A 16,232-nucleotide genomic window follows, 5' to 3' on the forward strand; every position below is an offset into this window, starting at 1 on the left:
TTCAAAGAAGTGATCATCTGCATTTTCTCTCACACTCCCCAAGGTTCCACCAGGTACCAGCGATCTCTGTTGTCATTCTTGAGACATACAAAAATTCATTGCTGCTGGCCTTCCCAATTATTTTGGGATGGAGTGGAGCAGTGTGTGTTTGACCCGGCTTTGACCTCTTTCCCCCTCCAGTTTGCCTGGTTCTTCTTCGAGCTCATCGTCAAGTCCATGGCCCAGCATTTGGTGGACTCTGAGAAGGTCAAGGTGAGGGAAAGAACATGTTTGAAGGCAGCTTTCCATTTCCCAAACACCAAAATCCCTCTTGCTCTGTTCAGTCTGCGTAGAATTCATCCTGGACTGCAACCCCAATCCAGTTTGATAAAAAAAATAAATAAAAAAAACGACCTCAAAACAGGCACAATGTGTGTGATCCCGTCGCCGACATGTGTTCTGTCCCAGCTGCCGCGGCCCCAGCGTTTCCCCTCGTCCTACCTGAGACGCCTGGAGACGCTGGTGGAGATGGTGTCGGACCACGTGTTCTGGAAGAACAAGGACCTCTCCGAGGAGACGCGCAGTGCCAACCTGGCCGTGGCGGCTTTGGTTAAGGTGGAATTTCATATATTTACATACTGCCCACTACACTATTTAGGTAGTGAGTTCTCTTTTCATTTTTTTTTTTTACATATCTCCTTTCACTAAGTTCAATTCTATTTTATTCTATTTATTTCTATTATTATTATTATTATTTCTTTTTTTTATTTATGTATAAAAACACATGTTCAAAACAGCATGTGTTTTTGTAAATAATGTGTGTTTTGTCATGTACTGTAAGTCATTGCTGCTGCAACACTAGAATTTCCATTTGGGGATTAGTAAAGTACCTTTTATCTTATCTTGTCTTATTATGATAGAACCAGTGCTTTTATTTTGTTCTTGGAAAAGATATTCTTCATGTCAATGGCATTTTCCTGGTTAAATTAAGGTTAAATAAAAAAATAAACAAAGTCAATCAAAATCAATCTGTTCAGGAATACATGTAGATATCACCACGTATCATGATACTGAGTTAAGTTACTTTATAATAATAGTAACTCAACTGAATGTTATCTTTTTTTTTCTTTTCTTGTTGTTGAAAGAATGACCTAATGTACAGAAACCCCAAAATGGTCCAAACTCCAAACATCTATATTTGGGCTGAATTTTGGATAAAGGGCCTAAAAGTCCAATTTCCAGCCAGATGCCAATGGCCAGTGTTTCCTGAGGGCCAATTAGCCAGGAAGCTGTCATAGTTCAACTTGATAGAGTACAAGTTGAGGAGATATTGCTGCGAGACGGTGCTCATAACGCTCAGGGGGAGATCGATGGGACCGGCTCAGCCATCTGCAAATTAAAATTGTGTCCGCTTTCCGTTGCTTCCTATTGATTTCCCAAACTATGTTTGTTAAGTGGGCCGTTGTCCGTGTTCTCATTTACTAATGTTGGGCCTGATTTAATTTGGGTCCACTTGTTTTTCCCCTCTCTCTGCAGCGCTGTTTCACTTTAATGGACAGAGGCTTCACCTTCAAACTAATTAGTCACTACATCAACTCCATCACTGCTACGGACAGCAAGGTAAAAAAAAAAAAAAATCGAATGAAAAAACCAAGACATGAAAACGTCTCATTTTGAGTGTCATATCCTTCACTGATTGTCTTGTGGAGTAACGATGGGTGAAATCGACTAATTTTAGAGTCTCAAATGAGTTTAAAGCCATGTATTATTAATCGTGTTGTACGGTTTATATTAATTACGTGGATATTGCCAGAGGCTTATCTACACGGTGAATGTGAATGTTCAATGTCACTGAATAGGCGCAGTAGATGCAGAAGACCGCGTTAGTGGTTTTTAAGACGTGGCGGTGAATTGCGGCTGCAATGACATTGCGAAGTTACATTTTCTATCCCTCTGATTTGCTCGGGGCAGGTGTTGTACGAGCTGAAGTTTGACTTTCTGAGAGAAGTGTGTAACCACGAGCACTACATCCCTCTCAGCCTGCCGCTGCCCTCCGCCCGGATCACAGGTTCGAGTCCGGGTGACGATCTGTAGTATCATGCATCCCTCATTTATCTACTAGTCAGTTAACGCCTGCTCTCCCACTGTCTACTTCTCTCTCTCTCTCTCTCTCATGCTGTTAATCTTTTCCGAACTCTCTCATCCATATCAGACAATACATCTCCAGAGCCACAAAGTACCCATGGTATGTTCCCTCATTACAATGTATTGTTATGTTTATATGTTCCTCATACCTTGTATCAACGTCACAATTTGGCTTACAGAGACGCTACTCACCACTTCTTGTTTGTTTTTCAAGCTCGGGATTATAAGACGTGTATAATTAACTCATTTTACCACCTCAATCTCTTATTGTGTTGCAGTTTCCGTGCCGGAGTACAGCCTAACGGGAGAGTTCTGCAGGAAGCACTTCCTGACGGGGCTGTTGCTACGGGAACTGGGGCTGGCGCTCCAGGACGAGCAGGACCTGAGGCACCTGGCACTGGCCACGCTCAAGACTCTGATGGCAAAGCACTCTCTGGACGCACGCTACGCCACCAAGGTACAAGAGGCAGATGCCTTTTCGTGGAATGAAGCGGAAAAAAGGTCCTTGAGTCGTGTCCTAAATTCACAAATTGACTGTTCATTCTCGCCGGTGGCCACTAGGGGTCGGCAATCATCAAGGTCACGTCGCATCACTTAAGTAAACCTGACCTGGCCAAGTGCAAATAAAGACCAGGGGGGTATCCCTCAAAGCTAACTTTGAGAAGGCAGTGATGCCCCACCATAGCATCGTTTGCACGAGCGCCAACTTGCTGTCGGAGCAGAAGCGGTTCCCGTAACGTTGCTTGGGGCTCATTATTCCGACCGATTGGAATTGGTAACCAAAGAATTTAAGTGCGCGATCGCAGTATTTTAATGCGAAAGTTACCCATCGATCCTGTATTGAACCACCGAAAAGTGACACTCTAAGCCAGGCGAGGAGGAAATCAGTAGTTTCCATGGAAACCCATCTGGCATCATTTCTAGCTGGCTTCCAGAAATCGTTTTTGGGTTTTTTTCCCCAAATGTTTACCGGACTAGTGGAGTAGTACTATTAACGATCTCTCTCTTTATCTTTTCAGGAAAAGCAGGCGAGGATTGCCTCTCTCTACCTGCCTCTGTACGGCCTAATCCTGGACAACATGCCTCGGTTCTTCCTCAGGGACATCTTTCCCATCTACTTCACCTCCAGCGACCAGGTCAGGGGCAGTTTCATATAATCCGCAATATTAGTTACGACACGTGGTTCTTGCATATTAATGAAATATCTACATTGTGCGACCTACAGCCTTCCTCGGTAGGTCTCCCTGCATGTGAAGTGTGAACAAGACAGGTGCATATAGTCAACAAACAGTAGACATCCAGTTTATAGACCTCCACAATATACAAGAACAACATATCAATTGTTTTGTTTATTGACGCGGGTTAAATATTGATTATGGTGGATGATTGCTTAGTTTCCTTTCTTGGTAGTCACGTCAGATTCTGACAAAGGGTTCAAAGTGTGATCCGAGGTGACGCTCCCTTTTCCAGGGCTCTCGGGACGACCTGAGTGTGGGAGGGGGTGTGACTGGAGGTGCCACTCCCCATGTGGTACGCCATGGCAACTCTGTGGACGCATCCTTCTCCAAAGAAGTGCTTAACTCCATCACAGGTAGTGGGGTGTGTGTGTGTGTGTGCATATGCATATGTCTGTGTGTGTGTGTGTGTGTGTGTGTGTGTGTGTGTGTGTGTGTGTGTGTGTGTGTGTGTGTGTGTGTGTGTGTGTGTGTGTGTGTGTGTGTGTGTGTGTGTGTGTGTGTGTGTGCGCGTCGAGCTGCATGTTTCATGTTTCAGTGACGTCTTTCGGTCGGTGTGCTGCTCTATCTGTCATGCTGTGTATATATATATATATATATAAAGGTGTGAATTAAGGTTATTTCCCTCCCTCTCCACTAGCCTTCTCATCCCTGGCGGTTGCCACGGGCAACCAGACCGACTCCCGGGGCTCTCTGATCAGTGTGGACTCCAACCCCTGCAATAGTGAAAGGAACAGCGAGAAACTAGACGGGTGTGAGAAGGTGAGGAGAAAAAAAGGAGAGTGAACAATCACCATCCTGTGTGTGTGTGCATCGGTGTGTGTGGATGGGTGTGCGTGTGTGTGTGTGTGTGTGTGTGTGTTTTCTCTGGAGCCATCAGACGAAAGAAGATATGCACATGTGCACATCCCAACGCGATTGAGATTTACGTTGCTCTTGTGCCGTTGACTCGGTCAGCCGTTACTTTAATGTGCCTTTCACACGGAGCGATTGGCGCGGCGTAGGAAGATGGGATTATCTTGTCTCCCTCTTAAACCTTTTAAAGCGGCAGAAACCTCGACGTCGGCAAAACACACACGCACACACATCGGCTCGCGCTCGCCGTGCCATTACTTAAAAGTGTTTTTTTTATCATTTCCATATGTCCTCAGTTTGCCCGCCCCCAGTCTCTGATCGGCTACGGCTCTCGCTGCGACAAGCTGGACCAGGCGGAGACGCGCAGCCTGCTGATGTGCTTCCTGCACATCATGAAGACTATTTCCGAAGGTCGGCGGCAACGCAGTTCAACACGTTTAACGTCCAACAACCTCCTACGGATTTTTTTATGACACGTTTGCGCACAGTTGAGCTCGGATATGAATCGAGCCCGTCCAGAGCCGCCGTACAGATACTTAAGGCCCAAACCCTTTCTGGACGATGTTAGTGTTACAGGCCTAGGCCAGGAATGGGATCTACAGTCGGCAGGTCTGTCATGTCATGCACAGTCGTTCCCCCTTTTTTTTTTTTATAACGGTGAATCCGCTTTTTCCGTACTTTTTTTCCACATAAATGGGAAAAAAAAGTGGGAAAAACTGTTTCCAAAATCCATTTTTTGTGTATTTACTGTGGTAGGTAAGTTTTTCCAAGACATGTACCGCTGTATTTGTCACTAAGGTGTCACTGACACGTCACAAGCATCACTTGAATCCCATTTCGAAACAGTAGCGCGTTAAATTCCGTTTTTTGGGGGAAATATTGCTGCTGTAATCGCAAAAAAACCCAAAAACGTTTTCCTCATTATCCAGCCGCTAGGCCTCCAGGGCCTCGTTCCAGATTGCATTGAAATGATCAGCGGACCTCTGAGTTCCTTGACGTAGTTTTCGGGCTGGAATCGATTCTCTGGTAGTGGGGGACCAACGTCACCGCTCCGGACGGGATCAAAATAGCAACTTTCTCTGGGATGGTTCCAGTGACGGGACCTCCTTGTGTGATACCCAACAGAAAGGGCTTACGAATAGAAATCACCCATTCTAGCAATATTCTATGGGAAAAAAATATATACCATTGATATGTCTTTCTCTGTGCCGACCTCAAGATGTGCTGGTGTCCTACTGGCACCGGGCCATTCACCAGGAGATCTCCGACTTCTTCAACATCTTGGAGTGAGTTTTCCTTTCACAACGTTAAATCCTTTTTCTTTTTTGGGGGGGGGGGGGGGGCAGGGGAGGGGCGACGGCATCGAACACACAGAGAGAAAAAGACTGAGGCAGGAAGAGCCTGGGAGGCGAGGCGAGGGGGAGGAGGAGGAGGAGGAGGAGGAGGAGGAGGAGAGGAGAACAGAAGAAAGGGGAAACTTGGCAAAAGTAGAGCTAATAAAATTTATGTGCGCATAGAGCCGAGCAAGTAAGCGAGAGAGCGAGAGAGAGAAAGAGGAGAGAAAAGTAAAAGACTTGTAATCCCACCGAGATCCCTCCCCCCCTCCGAAACAGAGCCATGGATTTACTGTCTCTGTTTCCTGTGTGTGTCAGCATCTGGCCTTGCATCACATCACATGCATTTAATTAACTACCTAGCCCCCCCATTCTGAAATACACACTCTCACACACACACACACACACACTCGTCTAAGGTCCATTTTCCTTTTGAAGGAAAATATATGAATATATATATATATATATATATAATATATAATATATATCTATATTTTAATTCAATTCATATATTTATATTTTTCTGATGAATATTTTGTTTCACCCCTTAGGCTTTGTCTCCAGCACTTCAGGTTCCTGGGGAAACGGCACATCGCCAGGTGAATTTCTCCATTGTCGAAAAGCGTAACCCAGCTCCATGTCCTCTCATGTGAAAATAATGCATTCGGAATTAATTCTCCATCCGTAAAAACTAATGAGATAAATATACTCATGATGATTAATCCATATGTATGCACACACACGCACACACGCGCATGCATGCACGCACGCACACACATGCACACACATAAATAAATAAAGCATGCACAGTGGAGCAGAAACACTAATATGTGTTCTGCATGTGCGCTCACAACCGGGGGTGAGGGTAGGGGGGTGGGTGTGGCGGTGGAGGGTGGGGTGCGGGGGGGGGCAAAGGAAAAATCGTGGAGGGGGTGGTGGTGTCGGGGGGTTGAAGCTCCTCGATCCCCCGCTGGCAAGAGAAAAGCGCCGCTGGAGATTTTTACTGTCATAGTTGGCGAGCGCAGGATGGGGGTTGTTACTGTCTCCGTCGCTGTCTGCACGCGCACGTGTATGTGTGTGTGTGTGTGTGTGTGTGTGTGTGCGTGCGTGCGTGCGTGCGCGTGGGCCCGCGCTCTCTCGCTGAGCCTTTTGGCACCGCAAGACTCTTATGTTCTCCTGGATTCTTGTTCCTCCCAGCTAATTAAATTAGCCTGCTTCCCTTTCAGCTTTGGGATACTGAGACGGGAGCCAAACAGAAAAGCGGAGCGAGCGACACGCTGCTTTTGTCTGCGAGGAGGCTTTAACGGTATAAAGATAGATGGAAAAACCCGGTGTTTTTTTTGGGGGGGGGGTGTTTTGCAGGCGGCGGTTCATCGGGGCGGCTAGCTACTTAACATTCGTCTGTAATATCAGACGTCCGCCTCCGTGTCTCTCCCTCCTTATCTGTGCGGGGCTTTGATGTGCGTCTCCGCCGGTGTGTGTGTGTGTGTGTGTGTGTGTCTCCAGTGAAGTTAGTCGCTGGCGGTGACACGCAGTCGCACCGCCAGCGGATGCACGGATGGATATCCTGTTTTGGTTGGTTTTTAAGGAACCTAATTTCCTCCGGTCGCGTTTTACATCCCGAATAGTTGGGACCGAGACAGACACGCGTACGCGCACGTGCACACGCACACAGACACACACACGCGCGCGCGCACAGACGAGTACATAAGTACATAGACACAAAGGGCAGGGGGGGCGAGTTTATTTCTATAGCACATTTCATGCAAAAGGCCAATTCCAAGGGCTTGCCATAAGGCATAAAATACATTATATGAAAGCAAAAGACGAATAAAAGCATAGAAATAAAAAGCTACAATCAGATTGAAAAAAAATGACATCATAAAACAACAGATGATTTAAAACAGGCCTACAGTATACCCGGGTGCGCCCATCTCAGATTGTCCGTCATTCTCTTTCTGCGGACCACTTGGGAAGGCCTTCATCGAGTTAAAGAGAGATTAAATCGCCCCCCTAAATGCCCCCCGTAACCCTTTTTAAACGGACTCAGATCATCCCTAAACTCCTTTGACGCTCGAAGAAAACGCAAACAGGAGTGGAATGCGCCGAGACCGGGGGGGGGGGGGGTGACCTTGCCGGCGTGGTAACCCTCGACGTGCAACTGCCTCACGCGCAACCTCCCCTCCCCCCTCCGCGCTTCTCTTCACGTGTTCATATCTCCGTGTTAATGGATTCCCAATGTGACTGCACGTTTATCGATGTGTTGCCGGGCGCCCGTACCACCGGCGACACGCATGACAAGCGGGGGAAGAAAGAGAAAACCTCATTGGACTTTAGAAGCGGATACCGTGATGTGGTGGGAGATGCTGTGCACATGAGCACGCGCGTGCGTGTGCGTGCGTGCGTCTGTGTGTGTGTGTTTGTGTGTGTGTGTGTGTTTTCACCTGTTTCCTGACGACCGCGCCATCCGTGTCGCATGCCCCACCCCGCGCTTGGCCTTCGTCTTCCGTGTTCTTCCCCCGTCCGCGTTTGACTGAGCCCCGCCCCCAGCCCCTCGACTGCGTGCCGCTTACTCTCCGTGTCGTTTCCCTGCCGAGTAGTAATTGGCTTAGAGGCTGTCTCTCTGTCGAGGGGATTACATCCTTATCTACGTTGAATTTTTTTTTTTTTTTACCGACTTTTTGTCTCGGTCGGCCACTCGGTTTCTTCTCTGTACGTTTTTTTTTTTTTTTCGTCCGGGTGTCAGAGAAACATGCCGCTTGGGTTCCACCACTCGGCTGCTTGACTTTACCTTTCGCTGTCATTCAGCAGCATCCACTTATTACATCTCTGATCCCTTTGCCGCAATGTTTATTTCGGGGGTTTTTTTATTCGCTTGGAGTGATGCTGTAGGTCGCCGCTGGGAAACCAGGGACCCCAAACCCAGGCCGTTGTCTAGCCGTCGACTACAATGTCGAACGGCATTAATCCAACATAATACTCATCGCAAACTCTTCTAAAGCTCTAAACTTTCCGTCTTGGCACTATGACCTATGACCTCTCCCTCTGCTCTATGTTGCATGGTGTCTTTTTGGTCCAGCCGCTGAAAAAGGTCTCCTTCGAGCGTATCCTCCTTGGTACAATAAATGTGTAAAGTGGTCACAAGTGGATATGTATCGTCAAAATGTCATTTTTTTTTGGATTGTGGCATCTTTTTGGTATTTTTATTTTTATTTTTATTCATATGCCGCGTGCTCGAGGAACTATTTGAGACCCATGACTTGGCTCACAATCGTCGCAGACTCTGTCTCGTATCCACCCACTAACGCCGGCTGTGATGTGATTGGCTCGTGAACAGGAAGCAAGCGGCGGCCGTAAAGCTGGCCCAGTCCACCCAGTCCTCCCAGTCCAGCCAGGCCAATGGCACTCAGAAGGGCTCCAACCAGCACCCCCACCCCTCCCAGTCCTCCCAACCCTCAGGCCTCCTCCCACAATGGTAACCAACCTCCACCCGGAAGATACTGTAACGTACCCCGACCACGATGACAGAACTAGAAGTTACTGAATTTGTCTGTTTTTGGAATCAACTTTTACATTTGAAATTGTTAATTGAAGAACTTTTAACTTGTCTGCTCTACTTCAACAGACAGAGTGAGCTCTAGAAATAAAATAAAACTAATTTGGCATCTGTTTTTTATTCATTTTGGACATGCACGCCCATAGTATTTTGCATCCACCCACTGCTTTCCCAGCATGCTCCTCTTCATAGTGGAAGAGCCGTGTGTTGTGGTTTCCCAGTCTCTGTCTGTGCACTGTACTGTGTTTTAATTGACATCCTTTAACAGCAAAAAAGCCTTCTGTGGCATGTCTTTTGATTTATTGTTTTATACGTTACCACACATTTAAATGTATACCTGACTACTACTACTACTACAAAAAATATATATATATATTTTATTTTATTTGAAATGAGTTCCCGATCTTATCATTTGTTATAGGATGGCGTCATCCGGAGGGGACGGGCACAGACATGCACGCTCCCAGACGATGCCCATCATCAGGGGGAAGAACGCCCTCACCAACCCCAAACTGCTCCAGATGATGGAGACCGGTAAGACGCTAATAGTGCACGCCCACAAAATATGAGATTATATTTCTACCAAAAGGATATCAATGGAATGAGCCGAAACGCTATTGATAACATCAAACAAAACATTGATCGTTGAGAGCGAAATAATCCGAATTGCAAAGAGAAAATTATCGAAAAGAAATTATCATTTTTGAAGTGGCTTCTGGTGTGGAAAAATTATTAATTGGGACGATTCTTTATTCAGCCCCAGAGGGAAAATTGTGCCACACATGAAAAACAATAGAGGATAATAAAAATATTAAAGTTATACATTTATAAAAATAAAATTGGCAAAGGAAGGTCAACCTAAATATTAACCACGAAATATAAATATTTTGCAGTATACCTAAAAAATTAACAATAAACGATCAAAAGAAACAAAAAAAATTACTTATTAAACAAATTAAAATAAATAACCGCTTAAGATAAGAGAATATTTTATTAATCCCGGGGGGGAAATATAGGTCAAGCCCCCAAATTCCATCATCTGCAGCCTGTCCACTGGATTTGATACCCATTTGATAACCTTACTTAGTTACTATACTCTTCCATTTTTCAATTTTTTTTTAACAACAACCTTCCATTTGGTTTCTTGTTTTCTCACCTGCGGCCATATATTTGCACGCTACCCCCCGAACTCCCATGGGGTAATCACTCATTCACGGTAAAGATAAGGGTGTTGCTGTTGTGTTCCAGCTGATGGAAACATTCCGGAAGGCGACACGCTGAGTCCTACGGACATTGAAGCCAATCTGTCCACGGAGGTGTCCCTCACCGTGCTCGATGTCCTGGGCCTGTTTGTCCAACACCACAAGGTCTGGAACTGTCCTTGAAAATACATTCTATGGAATCTAGAATATTATTTTAATTATTTTTAAATTATTTGTTAATCATTATTGTTATTATTGTTATTATTATTATTGTAATTATTGTTGTTACTAATAATATTATTAATATTTTTTTCTTTTCTTAATTAATTAATTTATTTATTCATTCATTTCAATTCATTTTTGTGTTTATATTCCACGACATGATTGCCTAAATGATATTATTGCTTTCATGTATTTTCTTTTTTTTTTTGCTGTTGTTTGCAGCACAATAAAAAAATATATTGACAAAAGAAAATAAATGAAACAAGCTGCCTAAAGTATTATTTCTCACATTTATCTAGTGCACATTCACACAGATCAGTGATACTCTGCTGCCCATAGTGGTCATAAATATATTGCACTGCTGTTCCTTCACCATAGTAACAGTAAGAGGGGTAAAAGGGTTATTCCCTCGTCCTGTTATTTAATTATTTCACAATCTCCAAGATGTTTTTATAAATGTCTTTCCTCTTCTTCATCCTGCTTTCAGAAACAGCTGTTGATGGATGAAGGACAGAATCCGTTGATGAAGAAGGTGCTGGACACCTACTTCCTCTTCTTCCAGATCAACCAGTCGACCGCCACGTTACGCCATGTTTTTGCCGCACTCAGGCTCTTTGTGCAAAAGGTGAATGATACGCTGACTCGTAGGTTCGATTAATGCCTAATAACTTACAGATGTAGTGCGCGCAGGCAAACACACAAAAATACCAACACACTGACACATATACCAAAATGAATTTATTTACTCATTCTCTCCAATACCGTAGAAATCTGTGACGCTATACACAAAATAATACGACACCAAAAAATGATGCAAAAAAACGTCACAGACAGAACACGACAGCCCTACGCTATGCAAATATTTCACTTCATTTGTCTATGTTTTCCTCTTTTCCTCCCCCGTCCTCCGTCCTTTCCCGAAGTTCCCCAACGCTTTCTTCCAGGGGAAGGCGGACCTGTGCGGCTGTCTTTGCTACGAGATCCTCAAATGCTGCAACCACCGCTCCAGCTCCACTCAGACGGAGGCCTCAGCCCTGCTCTACTTTGTCATGAGGAAAAACTTTGAGTTCACCAAGGGCAAATCCATCGTGCGCTCCCACCTGCAGGTCAGCCAAACGTGTCGGATACTCCGAACCGTGTACCGGGGGGGACCGCTTTTGGAACGGCCCCTCATCGTTTCCACATTTCTCTGCAGGTGATCAAGGCGGTGAGCCAGCTGATCGCCGACGCCGGCATCGGAGGCTCGCGGTTCCAGCAGTCCCTCGCCATCATCAATAACTTTGCCAACGGCGATGCACCGCTCAAAGTAAAGCAGAGGAGCATATTATTTTCGCGATTGCATATTTACCGACTGCTTGACCCGGTGAAGGCAATGAGGATATAAGACTACCGCTTAAGTTATTCATCCATATGTGCTGTATTTTTGTCATAAAGAGCCATTGTTAATAACTTATTTTTGACCGACACTCATTGAGTCAACCATGTATCCCATGTGAATTTTCGTATTTTACAGTTGATTCTTAGTCTGCAGCTGAATTTCCATTGGGATTCATTGAAATTCAAAGCGGTTGATTTACGGTCTTGGCCTGAGATTGAAAGTCTGGCGATGTCTTTATACAAAAGATATCCAACTCAATAATAAAACATGTTACCTAACTTGAACATAAAAGCGACCTACCCAAATACTTTATGTGACAAATAATCTCCTGAACTTGAACTTGAACTTGAACTACTTTTGGTTACCTGATAAAAGGGGTCAAAACGATGAAATGTAAATACTCATGTAAATACTCATGTAAATATGTAAATACTCATGTAAATACTCGCAAGCTCATATTAATCGTGTGATTGTGAACGGAAACATTTAGAGTGCGAAAATGTGTAACTCCGCAGTTGCCTTATGGTCAGCACTATATTCGTGATTCATTATTCATTCCTCATCATCATTTCCTCGCACTTCCTCAGAACACGCCGTTCCCGGCGGAGGTGAAGGACCTGACCAAGCGGATCCGCACGGTGCTGATGGCCACGGCCCAGATGAAGGAGCACGAGAAGGACCCGGAGATGCTGGTGGACCTGCAGTACAGCCTGGCCAACTCCTACGCCAGCACGCCCGAGCTGCGGCGCACGTGGCTGGAGAGCATGGCCAAGGTGCACGTGCGGAACGGGGACCTGTCCGAGGTACGTGTGCCGTTTTTTTTAGCGGATCCGAAAACGCTCCCGAAACGGAGGTCTCGAGGCCGAAACAGGCGAAAAATACTCGAAGTTTTGATGCGCGAGAAGAAACCTGAGCACAATCACCGACCAAAGTACCGGAGACGATTTGACGCTTTGCCCTCCGGCGTCGCCTTGGAAACATTTCACACGTCAAATTGCCCTTAAGCGCGTGCCGGCTTTTAGAGTTTGGTTTCAGACAGTGTTGTAATGTGTTTTAAAATATATTTTTAAGTTTCAATTGAATTATATCTGATCTGAATTTGTCTTGTTCTCAGGCTGCCATGTGCTACATCCACATATCTGCTCTGATCGCTGAGTCGCTAAAGAGGAGAGGTGAGTTACACCGATGCTGCTGCTGCTGCTTGGACGTGTGGTGCGTGCATGTGTGTGTGTGTGTGTGTGTGTGTGTGTGTGTGTGTGTGTGTGTGTGTGTGTGTGTGTGTGTTGGCGTGTGTGTGGTCATATCTGTGTAAACGGGTGTGTGTGCATGTGTGCCAGTGTTGAGTTGCTGTGGAGTGTACAGGCATCTGTAGATCTCACTCTAACTAACTCCTAATATCCAGCAAGTTCCATCTGATTTCCTTAACCTCACATCTCTCTCCACTTCTACATTTTGCGCCGGACAATCCATTGAGCCGTGTTTTGCATGACGGAGGTTCAAATCTCGCACATGGATAAAGAGTGTTGACATCCTGTGGACATCCTGCGTGCTGCATGCTGTCACGTTGTATCGCGGCTCAGGAAAAACTGGGCGGGATCACACGACAAACGGATGAGGAGTCATGTTCTGCAAAACATTAAACAGATCCCCCTATGGAACTAACTCTCCGCTCCGACGCAATTCTCTCTTCTTGACTTTAAATCCGCTTGCTTGTGTGGATCTGCTCGCTTCGGGATTCGGAGCGGAGCCCGTGTCTGCGCTGATCCATGTTTTGTCCGATGCAGTTTGCACGTTTTGGCATGCTCGCTCCATCCGGTCGTGCCACTCATCCTGTCTGCTCCTGAAGCTCTGCAGTTGTTTTTGGCTCTCCTCTGCTCTGCATGGTTCGTAATGGAGAACAAAAAAAAAGAAGGCCAAAGCAAGTGGATGTGAACTGTTTAAAACCTCCTCCTCCTCCTCCTCCTCCTCCTACCAAACAGGCTACTGGAGCGCTGACAAGGCCAGGATGTCCCGTGTGTCCCCAGAGGAAAGCCCTGTGTTTAACTGTAGCTCCTTACTAACCACCTCCCGAGACCCAGACAGTGAGTGTGGCCACCCCGGGGGCCTGCGGGGAGCGGGCGGGGTGGGACTTTGGGGAATTGAAATTAGGAGCTGTTGTGTGGAAGGTAAGGGAGCGAAAACCCTCCCACGAGGTCTTGGCAGATGTGGATTGAGGGAGATGTTGAGAGTTTGTGTGTAGGCAAGGTAAGGGGCTGGTTTGGAACAATGGGGACTCTAAGATCTTAGATGCCCCAAAGGAGCCATACCATTCCAAATGTATCCTGGGTTTTTGTTTATTCTGCCATGTTCGAGGGTCACTTTTCTTCACTTTGGGATGTGACAATTTAATATTCACCTGAATGACCACTCGAGGACCAGAAGGCTCAAACCTTATTCGGAAATGAAGCATGCTCACCTCCTATGTCCTTACTTTGGCTTGTTGTTTATAAAATACACGACACAGGGCACCACGGGTGTTTTTCAAGGGATTAACCCCTCAAACAGAGAGACTCTAATGTGGCTTTGTGTGTGGCATGGCAGCATCCTTCTCCATGGGCTGGGCGGCATTCATGTGCATCAGCCCCAATGTGAAGGAGGAAGGAGCCATGAAGGAGGACACGGGGACGCAGGACACGCCCTACACCGAGGTACAGCATCCTACCCAAGTGGGTGAAAAAAGATGTACTTACTGTATGTGTGTGTGACAGTTCCCCTGCCACGCACCCTGAAGTGGCTTTTCCCGGCCTCCCCGACAAACCGGTTTATTGACAACATTTAATGGGGCAATGAGTAGATGGAATGGCGTCATGACCAGAGCTCCCCTCCCGTGTGTGTGGGGATGGGTGATTTAACCCGTGCTCATTGATTGCTCTGATGGGCAACAGGTGCACAGACACCGCTGATCCTGGGCCTCAATTATCTAGACCCAAGGACAGGTGTGGCTCCTTAAATGCCCTTCTGTGTCCCTTCCCTGTGTCGGGTCGCTGTTCGGGCGCCAGTGTGGCAGTTCCCCTGCCACACGCTACCCCAAGTGGCTTTTCCCGGGCTCCCCAACACAGAGACACAGGCAAAGACGGTGAAGGACAAAGCGGTTTATTGACAACATGTAATGTTCAATGAGCAGATGGAATGGCGTCGTGACCAGAGCTCCCCTCCCGTGTGTGTGGGGATGGGTGATTTAACCCGTGCTCATCGATTGCTCTGATGAGCAACAGGTGCGCAGCCACCACTGATCCTGGGCCCAATTAAGACCCAAGACAGATGTGGCTGCTTTAATCACACCACCCCCACACCACAGTGTGTTATCTGATACTGTAGTATACCTTTTTATGTGTTTACAATTAGTGCACTGAACACATTTAACACATCACTGAATACATTTAACAAGTATACTAAAATAACTCTTAAGTTGGCTTCATATTCGAGTATACTTTTTATAAGTTCAAGTTCAGGTTCAAGAGATTATTTGTCACATATATAAGTGTACTTTCACCACACTTGCAGAATATTCATCACTAATATCCTAAATCTGTAGTTAAATTAGTACAAACAAGATATAGCACTTTAAGTATACTCACAACAAGTCATGTACCCTAACACACTTGGGTTTTTCACTTGGGTAAACACGAGACTGAGTTTGCCCTGAAACCCAGAGAACCACACAGAACTATTTACCATCTCACTGACTGAGTACTATCTAAATACTACAGTACAAGCATCTGGTTTTGGGAACTAGGGGGTAGCCTACTGTACATGCTGATGTTGATACTGTGTGCCGTCCAGGACACCCTGGTGGAGCAGCTGGAGCTTTGCGTGGACTATCTGTGGAAGTCCGAGCGACACGAGCTCATCGCCGACATCAACAAACCTGTCATCGCCGTCTTTGAAAAGAGGCGGGATTTCAAGGTGCTTGTTTTTTTTTAATCTTTTTCGACGCCCTTCTAGTGATCGTCTCATTGCATGTGCATTTTAGAATGTAGGACAGGTCAAGAAGTCGTGTTTGTGCATTACAGAGGCTGTCGGAGCTGTACTACGACATCCACCGCTCCTACCTGAAAGTGACGGAGGTGGTGAACTCAGAGAAGCGGCTGTTTGGTCGCTACTACCGCGTGGCTTTCTACGGACAGGTGAGGGACCCAACATGACCCCAAACATTCACACACACACACACACACACACACACACACACACACACACACACACACACACCTGGAGGTGTTTCCAGACTGTAAACAATTTAGGAGCTATTTTATCTAGTCTTGCATTCAGATTTTCCATAGTGAAGCT

At 46.0% G+C, this 16,232-nt stretch overlaps 1 protein-coding gene across 1 annotated transcript in view; it reads left to right on the forward strand.

Annotated features, from left to right (window-relative positions):
- The window catches only part of dock10 (dedicator of cytokinesis 10), a gene marked incomplete at its 5' end in the record, with an annotated part of 51,637 nt that overhangs the window by 29,615 nt on the left and 5,790 nt on the right, over positions 1-16,232 (forward strand). The window contains 24 exons of the mRNA XM_080006284.1: positions 181-252; positions 448-594; positions 1,516-1,599; positions 1,951-2,047; positions 2,192-2,224; positions 2,403-2,581; positions 3,144-3,260; positions 3,595-3,715; positions 4,000-4,121; positions 4,511-4,625; positions 5,434-5,500; positions 6,100-6,147; positions 8,886-9,023; positions 9,526-9,638; positions 10,353-10,471; positions 11,016-11,153; positions 11,452-11,634; positions 11,724-11,834; positions 12,494-12,709; positions 13,021-13,078; positions 13,886-13,987; positions 14,487-14,593; positions 15,729-15,851; positions 15,959-16,072. Of these exons, the coding sequence (XP_079862410.1) occupies positions 181-252; positions 448-594; positions 1,516-1,599; positions 1,951-2,047; positions 2,192-2,224; positions 2,403-2,581; positions 3,144-3,260; positions 3,595-3,715; positions 4,000-4,121; positions 4,511-4,625; positions 5,434-5,500; positions 6,100-6,147; positions 8,886-9,023; positions 9,526-9,638; positions 10,353-10,471; positions 11,016-11,153; positions 11,452-11,634; positions 11,724-11,834; positions 12,494-12,709; positions 13,021-13,078; positions 13,886-13,987; positions 14,487-14,593; positions 15,729-15,851; positions 15,959-16,072 (2,724 nt within the window). The remainder of the gene's footprint in view (positions 1-180; positions 253-447; positions 595-1,515; positions 1,600-1,950; positions 2,048-2,191; positions 2,225-2,402; positions 2,582-3,143; positions 3,261-3,594; positions 3,716-3,999; positions 4,122-4,510; positions 4,626-5,433; positions 5,501-6,099; positions 6,148-8,885; positions 9,024-9,525; positions 9,639-10,352; positions 10,472-11,015; positions 11,154-11,451; positions 11,635-11,723; positions 11,835-12,493; positions 12,710-13,020; positions 13,079-13,885; positions 13,988-14,486; positions 14,594-15,728; positions 15,852-15,958; positions 16,073-16,232) is intronic.

Source organism: Zeus faber (genome assembly GCF_960531495.2).
Source record: "Zeus faber genome assembly, chromosome: 9".
In the NCBI taxonomy this organism is placed as follows: Eukaryota; Metazoa; Chordata; class Actinopteri; order Zeiformes; family Zeidae; genus Zeus; species Zeus faber.